The sequence below is a fragment of the Aptenodytes patagonicus genome, chromosome 7 (assembly GCF_965638725.1).
Source record: "Aptenodytes patagonicus chromosome 7, bAptPat1.pri.cur, whole genome shotgun sequence".
Taxonomy (NCBI): Eukaryota; Metazoa; Chordata; class Aves; order Sphenisciformes; family Spheniscidae; genus Aptenodytes; species Aptenodytes patagonicus.
In genome coordinates, this window is record NC_134955.1 from 47,901,139 (window position 1) to 47,919,283 (window position 18,145).

An 18,145-nucleotide genomic window follows, 5' to 3' on the forward strand; every position below is an offset into this window, starting at 1 on the left:
CGTGGCACAGCTCAGTAGCAAAGCAAATCACGAAATGTAGTTGCATAACATGAAGTGAAAGAGATGCAGGAGGGAATAATCTTGCCCATAAAACAATGAAGGCAACAGCTGCAGAGCTCACTGCCTGCCACTGTGCCTGCAGGGAGAGCAAGGCAGCACTACCGACCTTGCAGATTTGGGCTAAGGGGAGAGGGATAGGCAGAGGGAGGAGCAACAATGTGTGGGAGAGGATTCAACAGCAGAATAAAATGAAAACATGTCTTTTGACTTCAATTTGCTACTAGGCATCCCCAGGTTCATCTTGGATCTCCCAGGGCCAGCTGGGGAAAGTTTGTACAGGCAGGTGAAAACAATCCAAGGCTGACAGGGCATGAAGCAGGGAGAGAAGCCAAAGGGGACCACACAGAGAGCTGCTAGCCTGAGTATTTTTGACTCATGAGGCTGTTGGACCAGGTCTGGCACTTACAGACGCTTAGACCTTATCTTGGCTGTTATTCACCTTGTGCTCTCTAGCACAGTGATAATCCACCAGTTGCTACCCCCACCACCAGGCTGTGATCTTCCAAGAAGCAAACTGTGCCTTTTGTAAGTCACTCTACCAAAGCGAGTTCAAAAAGTCTGTCTACCATGTCAGTCCTGAGCAAAAGCTGAATTTGATCATAAGACACAACTACAGAAGTGTATGCACTCCAAGCTGGCAGGATGCAAGCAGCCATGGTCCTAAAGCTCTCCAGCCTCATTAGCTCAACATGGTGCTCTAGCTAATATACCTGGCAACTTGGCAAGCACTGTGTCAGCACAGTTACCTGGCTTCTGTCCTACCTAGGGACGGTGCACACGGGCTTGGATCTTCCTCCAACTGTCCTTATACTTCTGGACTGGATCATCCTTCAGCTGCCAAAACATCATGGCAAAAGCTTGGTGGAAGGCTGCTTTACCCCCTGTGGAGCCTCCTCTGAAGTTTCCCCACTGGATTTGTCTTGTTTCAGAAGCGCTGCCGGTGCTGATCTCTGAAGCGCTCATTGATTGTCTTCTCTCTGATCTCAACTCCATCTTTCCCTCCTGCTTGCAATTTGAATTGATACTATTGACCAGGGCATCTCCTACAATCATTTGACCTACCATGGTTGTCTCTGAGAACAGTGTCTTTGCTGTGATTTATTTTAAAAGAAAAAAAAAAAATTTGCACTTAATTGCACCCATTCCTTGATGGCAAAGCTGTGCTAGCATCACAACCTTTCAGCTTCGCACTCAGCCATCTGCTCTCAAAGCAAACCCCATGTGTTATTGCTTCTATGTGTGGGATTCCTTTTCTGCTTGAGGTCTTCTCCTCCTCACCTAAGTCATTCCAGTTTTGGGGCTCTGTCAAAAATATGCTCTAGTTCAGAGAGAAATTTTGCACCTGCAAACTCCAGAGTGAAAAAAAGCCTAAGCGTTGAATAAATATTGTGGCTCTGTCTTGAGGAGAATGATGTACTTATGCCACATCATAAAGCACTTTGCAATCCATTAGTAACTAAATAGGATGTTAAATAGCAACTGTTAGCAATAAAGACTTAAAATCAGCAGGCACAGATAGCTTGCACCCATGAGTCCTACAAGAGCTGCCCGAGGGTTTCTCCAACCCACTTATTGTTAATTTTATTTTTTTAATAATGCCTGAAACAAAGAAATTTCAGCAGACATATGGAGTATAAAATGTGGCAATACTCAAAAAGGCCAAACAGGATGATTAAGTAAGGAAGAAACTAACTAGCCTGATAAAAGCCAGCATAGAGAAAATAATGAAAAACCCAGTAGGGAGTTTATTATAAAAGCGTTTGAAGATGGGTGCACAACTTCTCAGGGTGATCCATCAGTTCACGCCTTTCCGTCTCTGCCAAGTAGTGGTCTAATTCTTGATCTGTCTTTTACTACCTATGTCCTGACAGTTTTTCATTAACTTTGATATTCCTCATTATGTCTTCATTTTGTGAAACAGCCTTTTTGCTTTCTCCCTCTGCATGACTCTTTCATAGCAGCCCTTAGTAATTTGAGTTCTCACTTTCTGGATGCTTCTCTCTTGTATTTGAAGTCAGTTAAGAACTTGTTACTCAGCTTCTCATCTTTGGCTTCTTTGGTTCTTCCTGGCCTTGCTTTGCACTGGGATAGTTGGTGCTTGTGCTCCTGGTGTCCTTTATTTAAATATCCCTCCTCAGGCTTGCTTCCAATGGGATTTTGCCTGGAGGTTATCAAATTCTTCAACTGCACTGGCTTTATTTGGCTATTCTCACACAGTTCAGAAATCTTAAATAAAGATGTACCACCCTATGCATGTTCACATTCTCATCTCAACCAACTCCTCCCTGCTTCTCAGCTAGTTTCCTTCTCCACCTTGTAACCAAATAGCTATGGTCTCTAAAGCATTCCAGGGGATCAGCACACTGCTGGTGCGGGACTCAGCTGTCCCAACACAGATGCCTTCATACAGGCAAGTAACCTACGCTCCCTTTCTGGTCAATGGAAAAAAACAGGTACTTCAGAACTACCTCATCCTAAAATACATGGTGAAAAAAAGGTCAGGTGAATGAAGCCTGAAAACTACCTTTTGTCAGCTGCAAGACAGCAGGATGACTAGCTTTGGATGAAATCCGGAGATAAAACAATGACTGCAAGAATGGTAAATATGGAAAAAGCAATTTACAGCAATCATAACACTTGATAGACTATGCCCATTCAGATAAAGCACAACCTTTCTATTTCCAGAGCATGTGTTACATGGGCCAGAGCTACAGAGTTAGAGATGGTGTATTAGAAAACCACTCCAAAGTGTACAACAACCACAGTCCTTGGATGTAAACCAGGAAGCAGTGGTAGGAGCAATGAAGATTTATTTCAGCCTGGAGAAGAGAAGGCTCTAGGGAGACCTTATAGCAGCCTTCCCGTACCTGAAGGGGGCCTACAAGAAAGCTGGAGAGGGGCTTTTTACAAGGGCATGTAGTGACAGGATAAGGAGTAATGTCTTTAAACTGAAGGAGGGTAGATTTAGATTAGATATAAGGAAGAAATTCTTCACTATGAGGGTGGTGAGGCACTGGAACAGGTTGCCCAGAGAAGCTGTGGATGCCCCATCCCTGGAAGAAGTGTTCAGGGCCAGGTTGGATGGGGCCTTGAGCAACCTGGTCTAGTGGAAGGTGTCCCTGCCCATGGCAGGGGGGTTGGAACTAGATGATATTTAAGGTCCCTTCCAACCCAAACCATTCTAGCATTCTATGATATGAAACTGGGGAGACTGATGTTGGAAGACAGTGTACAGTTTGGGAAACCATATGGGTAAACCAAAGAAAATGAGAAAAGAGGCATGGGAGATTTGAGGGCTGGAGAAAGCAACTTGCATTGAAAGTTTCTATTTGGTTAGCAAAAAGAAGATTAAGCAGCAGCTTGAAGACAGAGCACAAACTCTATATTAAAACACTAGGTTATAAAAAAGCCTCATTCTTGCTGAGGAACATGTAACAGGATGATGGCTGGAATTTAGAAGCCTAGAAACCTGGCAGGTTCAAAACAAATGCAAAATGGAATCAGTCACCAGTGTCTACCCACGTGAGACCACTTACCTGCAGAAAGAAGCCATTCTTCCTTTAGAGGGCAGTGAGAAGTAAAGTTTTACTTCAGATATTATCAGCATTTTCTGAACAATGCTTCATGCCTTTTCCTTATGGTCACCTCTCTACACTCTAGCACAGCTTCTATATCAGCAGTCCTTCCTTCCAGAACGATAGCCCTGATCAGACAATATCCAAAGACCAGCTTGCGCTTTCTGAAGCGCTACAAGATGTCAATAGGCTTTTCAGTAACCATCTATTAGCCTATTGTATCAGTTTGTGCAGGCCACGGTCCAGTTTCTAGCTGTCCTGGCTTTACTTTAGCAGCCCTTGGAACATGTCTAAACAGACTGGTTGGCTCTGATCTGGGCATCAATGTGTGGCCCCAAATAAGAAGGCTGTATTTTGCTTTTCCCCATCTAGTTCCACCCCAAGGATGGCAACCCTTTGTTACACTGTACTCAAAAGTATACGCTGCCCTATCACTACAGCCTGGCGTAGAGCCAGATTCTGATTCACAGCTTTCCAGTTTTATTACAGACTCTTGCACTTAGTTCACAGCAAGGGCCTCATTTGTACAAAATTGTGCATCAGTCTGATGTTATGGACACTGCACACTCAACATAAGAATGACTTACAGAAAAATGTTGCATTCCTGAATAAAGTGCTTGATCTGTCAAGTGAAGTGTTCATAGGCAACCTACCAGAAGCTTAATGAATATACCCATTAAACCTGATATATTATATGTATTTACAATTTCACACGTCTTTAACATGGAGAGATAAACCTGCTTCAACAGACAGTACTTTATTCTCATCCAAATGTACCAGTTCCACTTCCCGCTGTGCTTATCAGCACATTGCCTGGACGGCAGTAAAACCTGACCTCCTAGAATTGCAGTCCAGCAACATTTGTGTGCTAAAAGCTGATGCAGATCACTGTTGTCCTAGATCAAACTCTCCAATGGGTCCGTTTAAAGTTCATGTTGCTGCTTCAAGTGTGCGTGTGAGGAAGAGAGGAAAGGGGAAAAAAAACCACCCCAAGATCTAGACGCAAAGAGAATGCTTGCCAGAAGAGGTATTTATTACAAAATTAAATTCCAAATTCTACCTCATTTTCCATGATCTCCTGTACAAAATACATTTATAGCTCAAGGGAACATTCTCCCATTCACACTGTATGGTGTAGTAATTACACCTTAGTTAGAAGACATTCAGTTCATGGACAGATGCACGCATGCGCGCACACACACACGCAGTATTAGTACGAAAGGTTCAGAATATAGGACAGAATTACAAAAGAACCCCTCTCACGGCTGCTCCAAACTCTTGCTCAGTCGGGGCAAGTTCTCCAAGGATGGCTCTAAACAGCACCTCTTGTAAAACAATGAACTCACTTGGCAAGGTTTTAGGACCAATTACAAATTCAGCAGGAGTGATTTCTGTGCTAGTATGTCCCCTACCTCAGATATTATTTGTGACAATCATAGCCCTTGACATTCAAGTAAAGAGCATAAGGGAGTTTTAAGAGTAAAGCAACTCACAAACAACCATGCAACCAAGGTCTTAGTACTTTAAAGAAGACAGAGACAATTTTCAGCCCTGACTGCTTGCAGCCCACAGCCCCTCAAAGAGAGCAAGCGTGCTATGGAGGTGGTGTTCTTATCCTCAGCCTTCCTTTCCCAGCAGGAGATAGCCTTGTGATGTTCTAACAGTCCACACATTTCTGCTTTCATGACTCACACTTGCCAATGTGTGGGGTCACTTGCTGTAAAGGGGAAAAAAAAAATCTTACCTATATTCCCCAGCTGGTGGAGGCACAGGGCACCGCTAAGGAGATTTTCACATTGCCAGCAGGATCCTGAGAGGAGGAAACAGTGTTGTAATGATACTTGTGCGTAGAGCACCAACCCAGAGGAGAAGTTAGACAGGCACAGCCTCTGGAAGGGAAGCTGCTAAGCATGGCAACGGAGAATTTCAGGTAAATGCCTGTGTTTCCACGTTGACAGCTGGTTCACTCTCAAGTCCCTTGAAAACGATTCTCAGAGGGATACAGGAGGAAACTGTCAAATAACACATTTGTTTACCTTTCCATAACAAGGTTCTGGTTTTGCTCTCAGTGCATGTGACAGGTATTCATCCACTCAGGATACTATGAGGTGTCCTGTCCTACCCCTTGTTCAGGCACCCGTAACAAATGGATGCACAGCCTAAAAATTGGAGGAGAAGCAAAGACATGTCCTGTACTTTGGGCATACTTGAAGAAGTGGAAGGAAGGAGGGAGATATAAGAAGGTAGATCCTGTCAATGCCCTTTGTGCATCAATAAGCCCTTCCAATCAAGATGCAATAAGAAAACTCTCTGCAGATGAGAGAGTGGTGGTTGCTCTCCCACCCGCAGCGCTGTGAACAATGCTAGTAAGCAGTGCATGACACAAGTCCTCCACCTGGACCAAGGGCAACCTTGGCACGTGAATCTCCATTCAAATCCTCCTCACAGTCACATCTGTGTCTCATAGCATGAGTAGTCCAGTTCCTGGAAACAGGCCAGTCCCTGCTGCTGGAATAGGTGTGTGCACATCGGTGTCCTGAAGTGACTGTTAACAGAAACCTTTTAAGATGGATAGATTGTCTAGGATGAAGCTAGATGAGCCTAGAAGCCTTCTATCTATCCTCCAAAGACTGAAGAGGTGAAAATAGAGTTTACACATAAAAAAGAATTTGAAGCAGGGAATGTGGCAGCCTGAAGCTTTTTGTGATTTGAATCCACAGATACAGTTTGATGAAATACTTTGCCAGTGATAAAAGGAGTCCTGTTCAAAGAGAGCAGCTGCTCCAGAGAACAGCATCTTCTGGCCTCAGAGAGCACCATTAGCTATTTTCCACATGACTGGGGAAGAGGACTAATAAGTCCTCAAAATGAACCTGAACTCATTGCACAAGCACAAATGGAAAAACTGAAGCAGCCCAAATTCCATTCAGAAAGTAGAGTGCCCTGCACCCATTGCCTCACATCTGCACCACTCAGACATTTTAAGTCAGAGTCAGCAAGGGAATCCCAATTATTGTATTTTATTGACCTCACAAAATACTGGTTACGTGTTCCAGCTATGGCCTCACAGGTTTTGTTTCAAGAAGCAAATATTGAAGGTCAAATTCTAAAAAAAATAATTTTTCATTATTTTTCTCCTGAAAGAAAACAGAGCAGCATCAATATACACTTATTTGAAAACCCAACCCTTGGAGTCCAGAGGGTGCAGAGGAAGTGTCTGCCCTCTGGTCTTTAAATGTAGACCTTTTAATACTTTTCACTCCAGATTTAAAAAAAAAAAAAAAAAAAAAAAAAATCTGCTGAACATTGCTCCCTCTTGTGGAATAGCTAGATTTTTTTCACTGTATGTCTCCATCCCCTTACCAGCACACAAGGCCTAAGAAATAGATCAGTCTCAACACCAATCAAGTGCTCTCAGATGATTTCTGAAATGGCAGTCCTAAAGAAAAATAAACCTTTGCCTGTACTGAAACAGAAGCTGGGCTTGTGCACAGGAAGGTGGGATGGGAGCATGACATTTGCCACCTTCAGCTGGCCAATCCCCAAACTCAGCCGCCAATCCCCACCCCAAAGATTATTAGCAATAAAGGGTAGAGGGACCCTGGCCAAGGAACACACTGGCTTATCTTCCTCAGGCAGCTCCTACAAAGCTGACCCCTCCAAAATAACTGAAGTAACCAAGGTTACTGAGTCAATCTTTGCTTTCCCATAGATTTAATTTGATGAATAAACAGTGTCAGAAACTGTCATTCCAAAACACTCACAAGTTTCTTAGTTTTCCTTGTTGTTAGTGTTAAGGGCAAGTGTGTGATTGTATGTGCTGGGAAAAATCCTACACTTTAAATCATGGCTTTTATCAGCTCTTCTGGCAAATCCTCCCCATGGCAATGGAATTACCTTAGGGAAAGCTCATTCAGGATTAGCAAGGTATTAAGCCGATAATCCTACCAAGAGTAGAAGATGCTGAATCACATTGCTACAAAAGCAGCACTGCACTGTCTGCCTGCCATGCTGCCAACAGTTAACAATTCACAGCTGCTGTCAGATCAAGCAGGATCTGAAGAAGTTTGCAGCCTTCTCCCTCGTCCTTGCCTACATATCACCTCTGTGAACCCCTGGCTCATGCAGATGGGAGCACTTTCTGCAATAGCAAGTGGAAAAGCATCAAACCCAGTAGCTAATTAGCACAATGACTTCCCACCATGTATTACCAGCACGTGATTAACTCAAAACCTTTAGAATCAAAAGCATAGATCCGTACCATCTGAGATAGTGTCTATAGGAATCAACTTCTGCAGAGAAATGTGACACACCAAGCCAGAGCCTTACAATAGCAAGCAGCTGCCTTACTGAATAACGCTATGGATCTCTATTAAAGAGGAATGAAAGCAAGTCTGACTGGAGTCTCAGTCCCCCACACAGAACAACTATGCTAACACAGCCCTTCTATGTTGTAGGAAATACATTAGAATTCAAGGTTTGGTAAGAGAAATGAATGCACAATTCATGTTTAAAGACAGACACACTCATCTGCTGCTCTCCCTGTACCTGTAATTTTGATGCAAGGCTGAGAAGCAGAGCAAGAACTCTGAAATGAAAGGCTTGAGTTCCTGGATACATACACAAAAGAGTTTTGCAAATATTACTTCTTGAGACAGGAACACAGCTGGGGTCTAAGTGTCATTCATGTTGGATGCTACAAGGCAGCAACCATGAACTGTGACAAGAAATTGAAATTGGGTGAGGAGTAGGAGATGGAATAAAAGGAACATTTACAAAAACAGACCTAACACAGGAGAAAGGCACCTGATAAATAGTATTCTGCTTTCTCGGAAGAGGTGGATTCAACATCCAATGGCTCTTGACACTTAGCAAAGAATTTTTGCCTGGCCTCACATTTTCTTCCATACAGTAATTTGATGGTCAGCCATCTATGAGAGGGAACTTGCTGGAATAGTACGCAGATACTGTGGCACTGACAACCAGTTTTGCAGATGTTCATTAAGATGAAGCCCTCCTCCTAAAAGCACAGGCACTAGCACTGGAACTGGAATAGCTGGGATCAAAACATGAATGACAGCTGTCTGTAAAATTCCCAAGCTATAATTTCAGTCTCTAGTACACCCCCAAGAAGCCAGTCTTCACAGCATACTGGGTCAGAAAATAAATTGCCTGCTATTTCCACTGTAATTTTCTTAGCAGTTTCAGACAAAACTGCAAAGAAGCTACGAAGTGCTGACCTGGAACAATCTGTCTCTGAGTGCAGGCCTGCTAGGTGATTGTTATAAATGATTAAAGGTGGCCAGAAAGCAAGGCAGTATATAGGGATAAACAATCTTCATCTCCTTTGTCTGCAGAAGGCCTGGGAGACAGGCAAGGCACAGTGGCTCAGGAGATTTCAAGCAGACCCCTTTCAAAATCTAAAAATTCAGGGTCAGAACAAAAAAATGCAGCCAGCCAGGGCAGGGTAGAATGGAGGTCCCCAGATACTTACATAAAGCTTTCAAAAACCTTGCCATAGGAAAGGTTGTTAATCATGATAAAAGTCCTAACGTCTCAGACACTGTCTGGCTCTCGAACTGCAATGATGCTTAGATTACCAGAAGAAACACACACACACACACACACACACACAAACATGCAACTACACACAGCCTCCAACTTGTACTGGTCTGACTGCTGGAATGCCACTGCTGTTTGACAGATAAATATTGCTCAAAAGAATTGAGATTCAAGCAGCCAGTTGCCCAGGAATATAACCTAAGGATTCAGGACATGAGTCTTTTTAAGAGGACCTTCTCATGGTCATCCTCTGCATCTTCCAATGCAGGAGTGCAAACAAATGCCAAAGCAACAGGGCTACTGTACCCAGAGTTCTCCAGAGAGGGCATTTTACAGTCACATGTCTCCAAAGCACCAGAATCAGCCTGACATGCAGCAGATCTCATGCTTCTCATCCACTGTTCCCAGGCTCCCTTTACTGGCTCTAGAACTCCCAGGAGTCCATCCACCGGAGCCCTGCCATGGGGCTGCTAGGGTCAGAGGCCATGGGTCCTATCATCCCATAGGACAGAGGATGGAAGAGGTAGAAGCTGTGGAAAGAAACAAAATGCCCATCAGGGACTGCACAGTTTTCTGTCTCAAGAACATTGCAGCAGATTAATCCACACAGATTTCCTACGAGACCTTTGTTTTTGGGCTGCTCTAAGCTCCACTGGGGAACTTCTAACCTCTGCTGAACACAATATATACATATGTGCTGAGTTTTGGCTGGGGTAGAGTTTATTTTCTTCATAGTAGCTAGCACAGGGCTATGTTTGGATTCGTGCTGAAAACAGCATTGATAATACAAGGATGTTTTTGTTATTGCTGAGCAGTGCTTACACACAGTCAAGGCCTCTTCTGCTTCTCACACCACCCCACCAGTGAGCAGGCTGGGGGTGCACAAGAAGTTAGGAGGGGACACAGCTGGGACAGCTGACCCCCTGACCAAAGGGATATTCCATACCCTATGACATCATGCTCAGCATAAAGGAAAGGGGGGATGTTCGCAGTGATGGCGTTTTGTCTTCCCAAGTAACCATTATGCATGATGGAGCCCTGCTTTCCTGGAGATGAGATGGCTGAACACCTGCCTGCCGATGGGAAGCAGTGAATGAATTCCTTGTTTTGCTTTGCTTGCATGCGTGGCTGTTGCTTTACCTATTAAACTGCCTTTATCTCAACCCATGAGTTTTCTCACTTTTACTCTTCCGATTCTCTCCCCCATTCCGGGGGGGGGGGGGGGGGGAGGGGGCAGGGGGGCACGGGAGGCAGGTAGTGAGCGAGTGGCTGTGTGGTGCTTAGTTGCCGGCTGGGGTTAAACCATGACAACATAGTACACAGTTTTATCACAGGTGGTATTTTCTCTTAGAAAGCAACAGCTTTGGAGAAAAGCCAGCTGAGAAAACCTACAGCAATGAAGAATTTGCCTATATTTGAGGGATGTGGCACCATTGGACGTGAGGACTAGAATCAGAAACCACCGAGCTGTGGGTTTGGAGAATAGGGTATTCACACTGAGCGCTGGGATAAAAGAAGGATTCCCTGCAATGGAAAGATGTTTTATAAAGCATTTGAGAGTTTAGGATTGGCTTGATGATGTCTGACAAGTTCAGCAGAGAAGAGAGGCAGAGACAAAAGTCTAAGGATAATTAACAGGCACTAAGGTTTCCATTGAGACAGTGACTGTCACACATTCGGGAAAAGTTCAGCTTTCAACACTCACCTGTACATGATGAGCAGAACCAGTGTCAGGAACCCCCCTCCATATACTCTTCTAGCTGTAGTGCTGGGTGACAAGAACCCAGCACAGAACTTCAGTAGTGTGTCCCAGGTGATTCCTAGGAGAAGGAAGAAGTAGAAGTCAGGTGCAATGCAGAGGCCAAAGAACAGAGTTGCTACGTTCAGCCATAGACTGGGCTGACAAAGCTCTGTTAACACCAGGAAACCTTGTCAATTTTTAAATTAATTTACCTTGGTAACCTTCAGAACTATAGGGATTGTTTTGTATCAGCAGAAGGTTCTTTTTTCCTACCTTTCCATTTGAATAAATGCAAAAGAGATCTGGGACCCACCATGCTAAGTTGGTACAAAAATCACAGGAGAAACTACCAAGACTGAACTATAAACAGACATGACAGAAAAGTGGGGGCAGCAAACAAAGGGAAGTAACTTGCATAAAAGCATACGTAAGAACAGTGACACAGCAGAGAATAGGAATCATGTCTCTAAATTTAAATGCCCTAAGCAATAGACATGACTGCCTGTTCAGGGTGGTAACAAAAAAAAAAAAAAGACAATTTGGCACTGCAAGCTGCTTTGTGAAAAACATTTTGAATTAGCCAACGTTTTCAAGCACTTTGCACAAGCAAGCAGAAAACCTATAAAAAAAAAATATATACTGTTTAGTCTGAAAGCATTCCATTTAACTGAATTGTCTTCTCCCAGACTCTAGTATTTACCTGTCAACATACTGGAGAAAAGCATGGCAGGAAAGTAGTGGTGAAAGTAGAGAACTCGGCCCATCATAAAAAAAGGGAGGTAATGAAGCAGCCAGCCCAGCGTAATCTGCCCTCCACCACGTAGCACTACTCTGGACAGTTCTGGAACACAAATAGACTTCAGCAGAGAAAAACTCTTGCAAGCCTTATCACAGTAAGTAAACTCAACAGGAATGATCTCTGCAGGAAGTCATGTACTGGTCTGAAATTGCTCCAAGCCTCTGCAACATCCTAGCTGTGTTCTTTATAAACATACAAACACTTTTCAGGAGAACAGTTATCAGAAAAGATACACAAAGGCATTATGTCTCAAGGGACTGGCAGGAAGTTGACCATGCTCTATGGTAAGACCAAACTTGCAGTTTCTCAGGACATACATCAGACTAATTATGTCATTCCAGTTTCTGATATTTTTTATTCTCTCTGCAATGAGACTACAAGCCATTGAGATGATCACTTTGTGTCCTGGTTTCGGCAGGGATAAGAGTTAATTTCCTTCCTAGTAGCGGGTACAGTGCTGTGTTTTGGATTTAGGATGAGAACAATGTTGATAACACACCAATGTTTTCGTTGTTGCTAAGTAGTGCTTACACTAGTCAAGGACTTTTCAGCTTCCCATGCTCTACCAACTGAGAAGGCTGGAGGTGCACAAGAAGCCGGGAGGGGGCACAGCCAGGACAGCTGACCTAAACTGGCCAAAGGGACATTCCGTACCATGTGACGTCATGCTCAGTACATAAACTGGGGAAAGCTGGCCGGGGGGGCCGCTGCTCGGGGACTGGCTGGGCATCGGTTGGCGGGTGGTGAGCAATTTGCATCACTTGTTTTGTATATTATTATTATTATTTTATTTCAATTATTAAACTGTTTTTATCTCAACCCACGAGTTTTCTCACTTCTACTCTTCCAATTCTCTCCCCCATCCCACTGGGGGTCGGGGGGGTAGTGAGCAAGCGGCTGTGTGGTGCTCAGTTGCTGACTGAGGTTAAACCACGACACTTTGCCAGCCTTACCTGGAAAGAAATGTTGCCTAGCTTTCAGAGCTTGGGGAAGGGACTGAGAGCTCTGGTGTCTGCATGCAGCTTAGCCAATAACTTATTGTGTAACTGAATAGTTTCACATCACATTTTAGAATTCACTTCCCACAAAGAGATCTACAAAATGAAGCAACCATTGATGTAAACTGGAATGGTCAAAGTATGACTTATTAGGGTTTGTGAAAAGCTCTACAACCTCGGCATTGGACATAATAAAGGATCATTGCATCTCCTGCATTTGTCATTTGCTTTTCATAAATATCAGGAAACGCTTGTCATTTCAAAACACCATGCATACTACAGTAGTACAGAGGACATGCAGAGCTTGAGAGCAGGGCATTGATCCAACTGGTCTGTCTCCCTTACAGCCAATACAGGTAGCCCCTTGCAGTATTTTTGTTGAAGGTCTGTCCTGTTCACTATTAAACTATTTGAGATATGAAGCTCCCGCTCTTTTCCTTGTGGACATTGCTCAATAACCTAAACTCAGTGGTTTCCCACCCCTTGGCACACAAAGCCCTGCCATCCACACACTTTTAAGGTGCCTGCAAAAGGCATTTGTGAAAAGGAAGCCTATTATCAGTAACCTATGTGGGGTAAGTATCTCTACTAGAAAAAAAAATCTTGGAAGCACGGCAAAGCAGAACAAGCTTTGGGACCAGTAGATCTCTGCATCAGGAAGGTTTCCCTGACATATGTTTTATCACCTTCTCCTACTGATATGTCCAGATCAAATACAGTCTTTCCAACAGATTGGCATCTGGTCATTTCTGAGCTGCACTAATCAATGTAACTGACAGCAATTGTGGCAAATATCTTGACTCTTGAGCAGTTTATAAGCAACTCCCATGCTAGGCTGAGTGACCACCTGCAGAGCAGAGCTGGCATGTGAGCTACTGAATAATCCAAGCCCTTGTCTCCTGCAAGAAAACAAGGCAGCAAAAGCCTACTGAGATTCGTAACTTTGGATCACCTTAAGATGCCAGCTTATACCCAGTCCAGCTCTGTACTCTCCAGCAAAGGAGTGGAAGACTATTGGGGAGCCACTGATCACATCTCCTGCCTGTGAGTCACTTCCAGAGCTCTTCTCTTCGGCTAAGTAGGTGTCTCAGGGCCCTTGCTGACTTGAAGATTTCCAATCAAGTCTTACAGGCTTAGGAAATTTGGCAACTCATCAGGAATGGTCTGCCATGCAAAAAGTGAGATTTATTCATCAGATTGATTATTTCTAGTATGGAACCCTTTGTTAACAGTCACATCGTTCACTGCTACACTTCCAAAGCACTATATAGCTTAGTGTTTTGTACATACAGCTGCTTTGAGTGTATTTTGTTCAACCCGCAGGATTTTAATACAATATAAAAAAAAGATTTTTTTAATACAGGAGTCCCAAGATGAGCTTTGCTGTATCAGGAAACCAGGATGTTATAATAGGGATTCTATAGTGCAGGAGGTGAGGTCAGACCTCACCTTTGAGTTCAGATGTCAGTTGGACACCTCTCTTCAGGGTCACTGCAGTGGAAACTGCCATCAGAAGATATAACCCAATACTGACCAGATTTAGCCACCAAATCACCTACACAGGAAAAAAAGAAAGATTTGGGACTTTAGGCTGGACATAGGTATGCGCATGTGAGAGGAAATGAAAAGCTACACGCAAGCATAAGAGTACAACAAGAGAGACAGTCCAAAAGGAGGAGGAGGAGGAGGAGGAGGAGAAAGAGAATCAGTCACTGGCAGAAATAAGAGTAAGCTAAATTTGCTAAAGACATTGGCTTGGAACCTCCCACTCCAACTTACCGGGTTTCCCAGCAAATAAACCCGATAATCAGTCTCATTGACACCAGAAAAACGCAGGCCCTGAGGAAACAGACAAAAAGGAAGTAAAATGGGTTTGCATCAGTCAGTTTGTATTTTGCACAATGTCAAAGGTGAGACAAATTCCCATCCATGCAGCTCAGGTGCTACAAAATAAAGCTGACAACATCTTCAATGCAATTAAGAGGTGCTATGCTTCAAGAAGCACAGCAAAAGCACTTGAAAACAGAAAGGAAGGTGGATTGATCAATATACCTGGTAATTGATGGGCCAGTGCCAAGGTTTGGATGTAACTTCATTGTCCTTTGGTTTGAGGCCACTGTTTCCCTACAGATAAGTCAAGATAAAATTTAAATGAGCAGGCAGTTACGCTGCAAAGCCTGCCCAGAAATGTCTGGGTACACAAACATACATGAATATTCTTCCTGAGTAAAGGTTGTTTTCTGACTACATAAACACATCATCTTCTGGAGATGGCCACAATGAGGACAATGAATGTTTTAATATTACTGTGCAAGTGAAAATGTTCTTTGGTACCATTAGAGGCAGTATTCTCCCATTTCTCTTCTCCATCTTTTCTGTCGCTGAAGATACATGTTGCATAAGCAAGACCTTTGTTCATTAAGAGACTACTTCGACAGGTTTCCCTCCACTCTGAAATAAAAGCCTCAAAGATTATTTCCATGGAAACCCATGCAGGTGCTCCCTTACCTGAGACAGCACTATCACTGGTTGCCATGGAAATGCTTAGCATTAGTAACAATTTGCTTGACTACCTTCTTTCTTTTAAGAATCTTAGAAGAGCTTTACAAACAGTAGCAAATAAAACCTTAGACTCCTTTCTCAAAATAATAACTTCTCGTTCTTCAAATGAAGGATTGAGGAGCTGGAAACAGAAGGGCTGTGGCCAAGAGCACAAAGAACAATCATGGGGAAAGACCACAAGAGTAGTCCACCTTGAAAACATTAAATCCAGGTCTTTTTCTTTATATTCAGGGATAAATAGGGAAGACGAAAGCAGAAAACACAGCACCTCAATGAACTTTTTTTTAAAGTAGAAGTTTTCCATTTTCAATCCAAACATTTATTGTTCTCCTAAGTGTCTGATTAGCTATTTTTCCTGACTCTGACCATAGTAATATCCTCCTGCCTCACAAATACTAATTTAACTTTAAAACCTTCCAGTAGGGTCGGGACAGAACTGAATTTCAACAGTGGAGGGATTACATAATTAGGCAGTAGCTAGATCACACTAGCAGCAAAGCCAGGCATCAAGCCCAAGGCTTCCAAACGTTTGGAAGATTTAGCTGCAAGACCACCCCTTTTTCTAAGCATAAATTCAAGTAGGTTGCTGGGGCATGTAAATTCTGCCCTAGCTTGCAGCCATCACCCAGATATCTCAGAAAATGCTATTTCTTTTTGATGCAAGAGAAAGGAGGAAGAAAATTATAATCTAGAATTAATGATATCCTACCCGGATCATAACCATGTGGGATTCTAGCAGAATTTCTGCAAAAGAGGGCTTCAAAACATCCAGGCTGATATTGGGCACTTTAGAAAAAGAGAGAAAAACAGATTAGAAGTCTGTATGGTTTACTTTTATTTGCCTCTTTCATAATAAGCTACACTCACTCCTCCTGTGATAAATCTGCTTCTAGCACCTCTTTTAATCCCCTACACAATTCATTCATATTCTAAACACAGAGGCTTGCAGTCAAAAGTATCCCCCAGTGAATTTCACAACTGACGTACTCCTAGATTTCCTCCTTTACTTCCAGGAGCAAGAGAAACAGATAAAAGTCCATGAAATAAACAGATTTGTATTTCTATCTGAAATTAGAGACATATTGTTCATAGGCTGCTGTTTATCTGTAAATGAGCCATGAGTGTGGGAATGCAAAACGCATTACAACAGAAGAGGAAATTCTACCAAGTCAACAGCCCAGGATTCCTCTCCTTTGGTTTGCATACAGTCGCTCTAAAAGGATGAAGAACACTAGGTTTTTTAATAATGCAGAACTCAGCCCAAGTAATCTGCAATTTGTGGGATGAAAATTGTATCGAATAATTCAGGCCAAATGAGGCTGTGACACATATCTAACTCCTGGATGAGGCTGCAAGGCCCATCTGTCATTATTGGCAAACTTAGTTCTCTGTCACACTTCTATTAATTTCTTGATGGTACTGCAAAGTCATTATTTAGCATGCCTCCGCTAAGAGAAGGAAAAAAAATACACCAGAACAGGGTGGATCCTAGCTTTTTAAAAAAATCTGTAAAGTATAATGGACATACTCTTATTGATGACAATAATTCCCAATTAAATCAATGATGTTAAAAATAACAGCCTGTACTGCAGTGCCTATAAAACTTCACACTTTTGTCACCCATTAAGACCTCAAAATCCTTAAAAAAGTCTTTATACTTCCGCTACACTTGAAGCATTGTCACCAGCTTACAGCACAAACAGCGAAGTAGAAAAAGGCTATGCATCTCTAAACAACTGACCCAAGTTCAGCAAGTTTGCGCTTGAGTTGGGAAAGAACATACAAATTCCAAACACTGAATGCCGGTTCTTGCCATCTGATAGCTTATCCCTTCCTTTAACAGCAAGCCAAGATGCACTCTCAAAGGAAAAGGAAATAAGTGACTTACACTTAGGGTTAATATGATCTTCAAAGTTCCAGAGGGAATTGGGAGTCTCCTTCAGGTATGGTGTGCAGGTGACTTCCACTTGTTCCCAACCCCTGAGGAACAGCAGAACAGTTAGCCACCAGATCACTCAATATTTCCAGTTCATGTCTGATTTTTTCCCCATTTAGCTTTATACTTCCCCATAACAGCTACCGTACCACTCAACCCCAGCAGCTGCATTCTTACACACTCTTACATGCTCTAAGCACCATGGGGAAACCAGAACAAATTTGCAAGGCAACCAACATCAAAATTCTACTGAATATTTAAACTACATTTCTAACTTTGGGCATCTAAACTAAAAACCTAGGTCCATACATAAGCAGTGGGATTTTTGAAGATGATGCACACTGACAACTAGAAACTACTTCAAGTCAATCCTTATAGTCTCTCCAGAAGAAAATCACCATTGTTAATTCAAGTCAATCCATGCCTACAGCAACTGTATTACAGAAACAAAAGAATGACTTTAGAGGATCTCACCAACTGTTCATGTAGTCTGTTCACCCTATTTCTATAGCAGGTCACATCAAACACTTTTGGAGAAAGTGCATCAAACCTTGCAGTAATGTGACAGATTAATAAGGAATTTTCTATCAACCACCACTTAGCAGACTTAACTCCACTGATTAATTAATTCCATTAATTAATCACCACTTAATTCTCTGAAAGACAGCGATTACTCCCCTTTAAATACCTAAAAAAAAAAATCCAATATACTCTAACCATCCTTATTTGCAGTTAACAAGTATGTTTTTCCCCTCAGCTCTTAACGTCATCAATATTTTGTGGCAATAATTTCCATTCACAGGGTAAGTTTGTGTTGGGGGGGGGGGAATATATATACCCCCTTTCTTGAACGCTGTTGACAGAGGCAGTGATTTTTTTTTTTTTTTTTTTTTTTTTAAAAACCAATCACAT

General features: G+C 42.8%; 1 protein-coding gene across 1 annotated transcript in view; it reads right to left on the reverse strand.

The window, feature by feature from the left end:
- Window positions 1-4,647: 4,647 nt before the first annotated feature.
- POMT2 (protein O-mannosyltransferase 2) overlaps window positions 4,648-18,145 on the reverse strand; it is a 30,742-nt gene continuing 17,244 nt past the window's right edge. The window contains exons 14-22 of the mRNA XM_076345177.1: window positions 17,186-17,277; window positions 16,007-16,083; window positions 14,788-14,859; window positions 14,515-14,574; window positions 14,185-14,290; window positions 11,639-11,779; window positions 10,903-11,017; window positions 9,504-9,727; window positions 4,648-5,445 (exon numbers count right to left, since the gene is read on the reverse strand). Coding sequence (XP_076201292.1) covers window positions 9,622-9,727; window positions 10,903-11,017; window positions 11,639-11,779; window positions 14,185-14,290; window positions 14,515-14,574; window positions 14,788-14,859; window positions 16,007-16,083; window positions 17,186-17,277 — 769 coding nt within the window. The 3' untranslated portion in view covers window positions 4,648-5,445; window positions 9,504-9,621. The remainder of the gene's footprint in view (window positions 5,446-9,503; window positions 9,728-10,902; window positions 11,018-11,638; window positions 11,780-14,184; window positions 14,291-14,514; window positions 14,575-14,787; window positions 14,860-16,006; window positions 16,084-17,185; window positions 17,278-18,145) is intronic.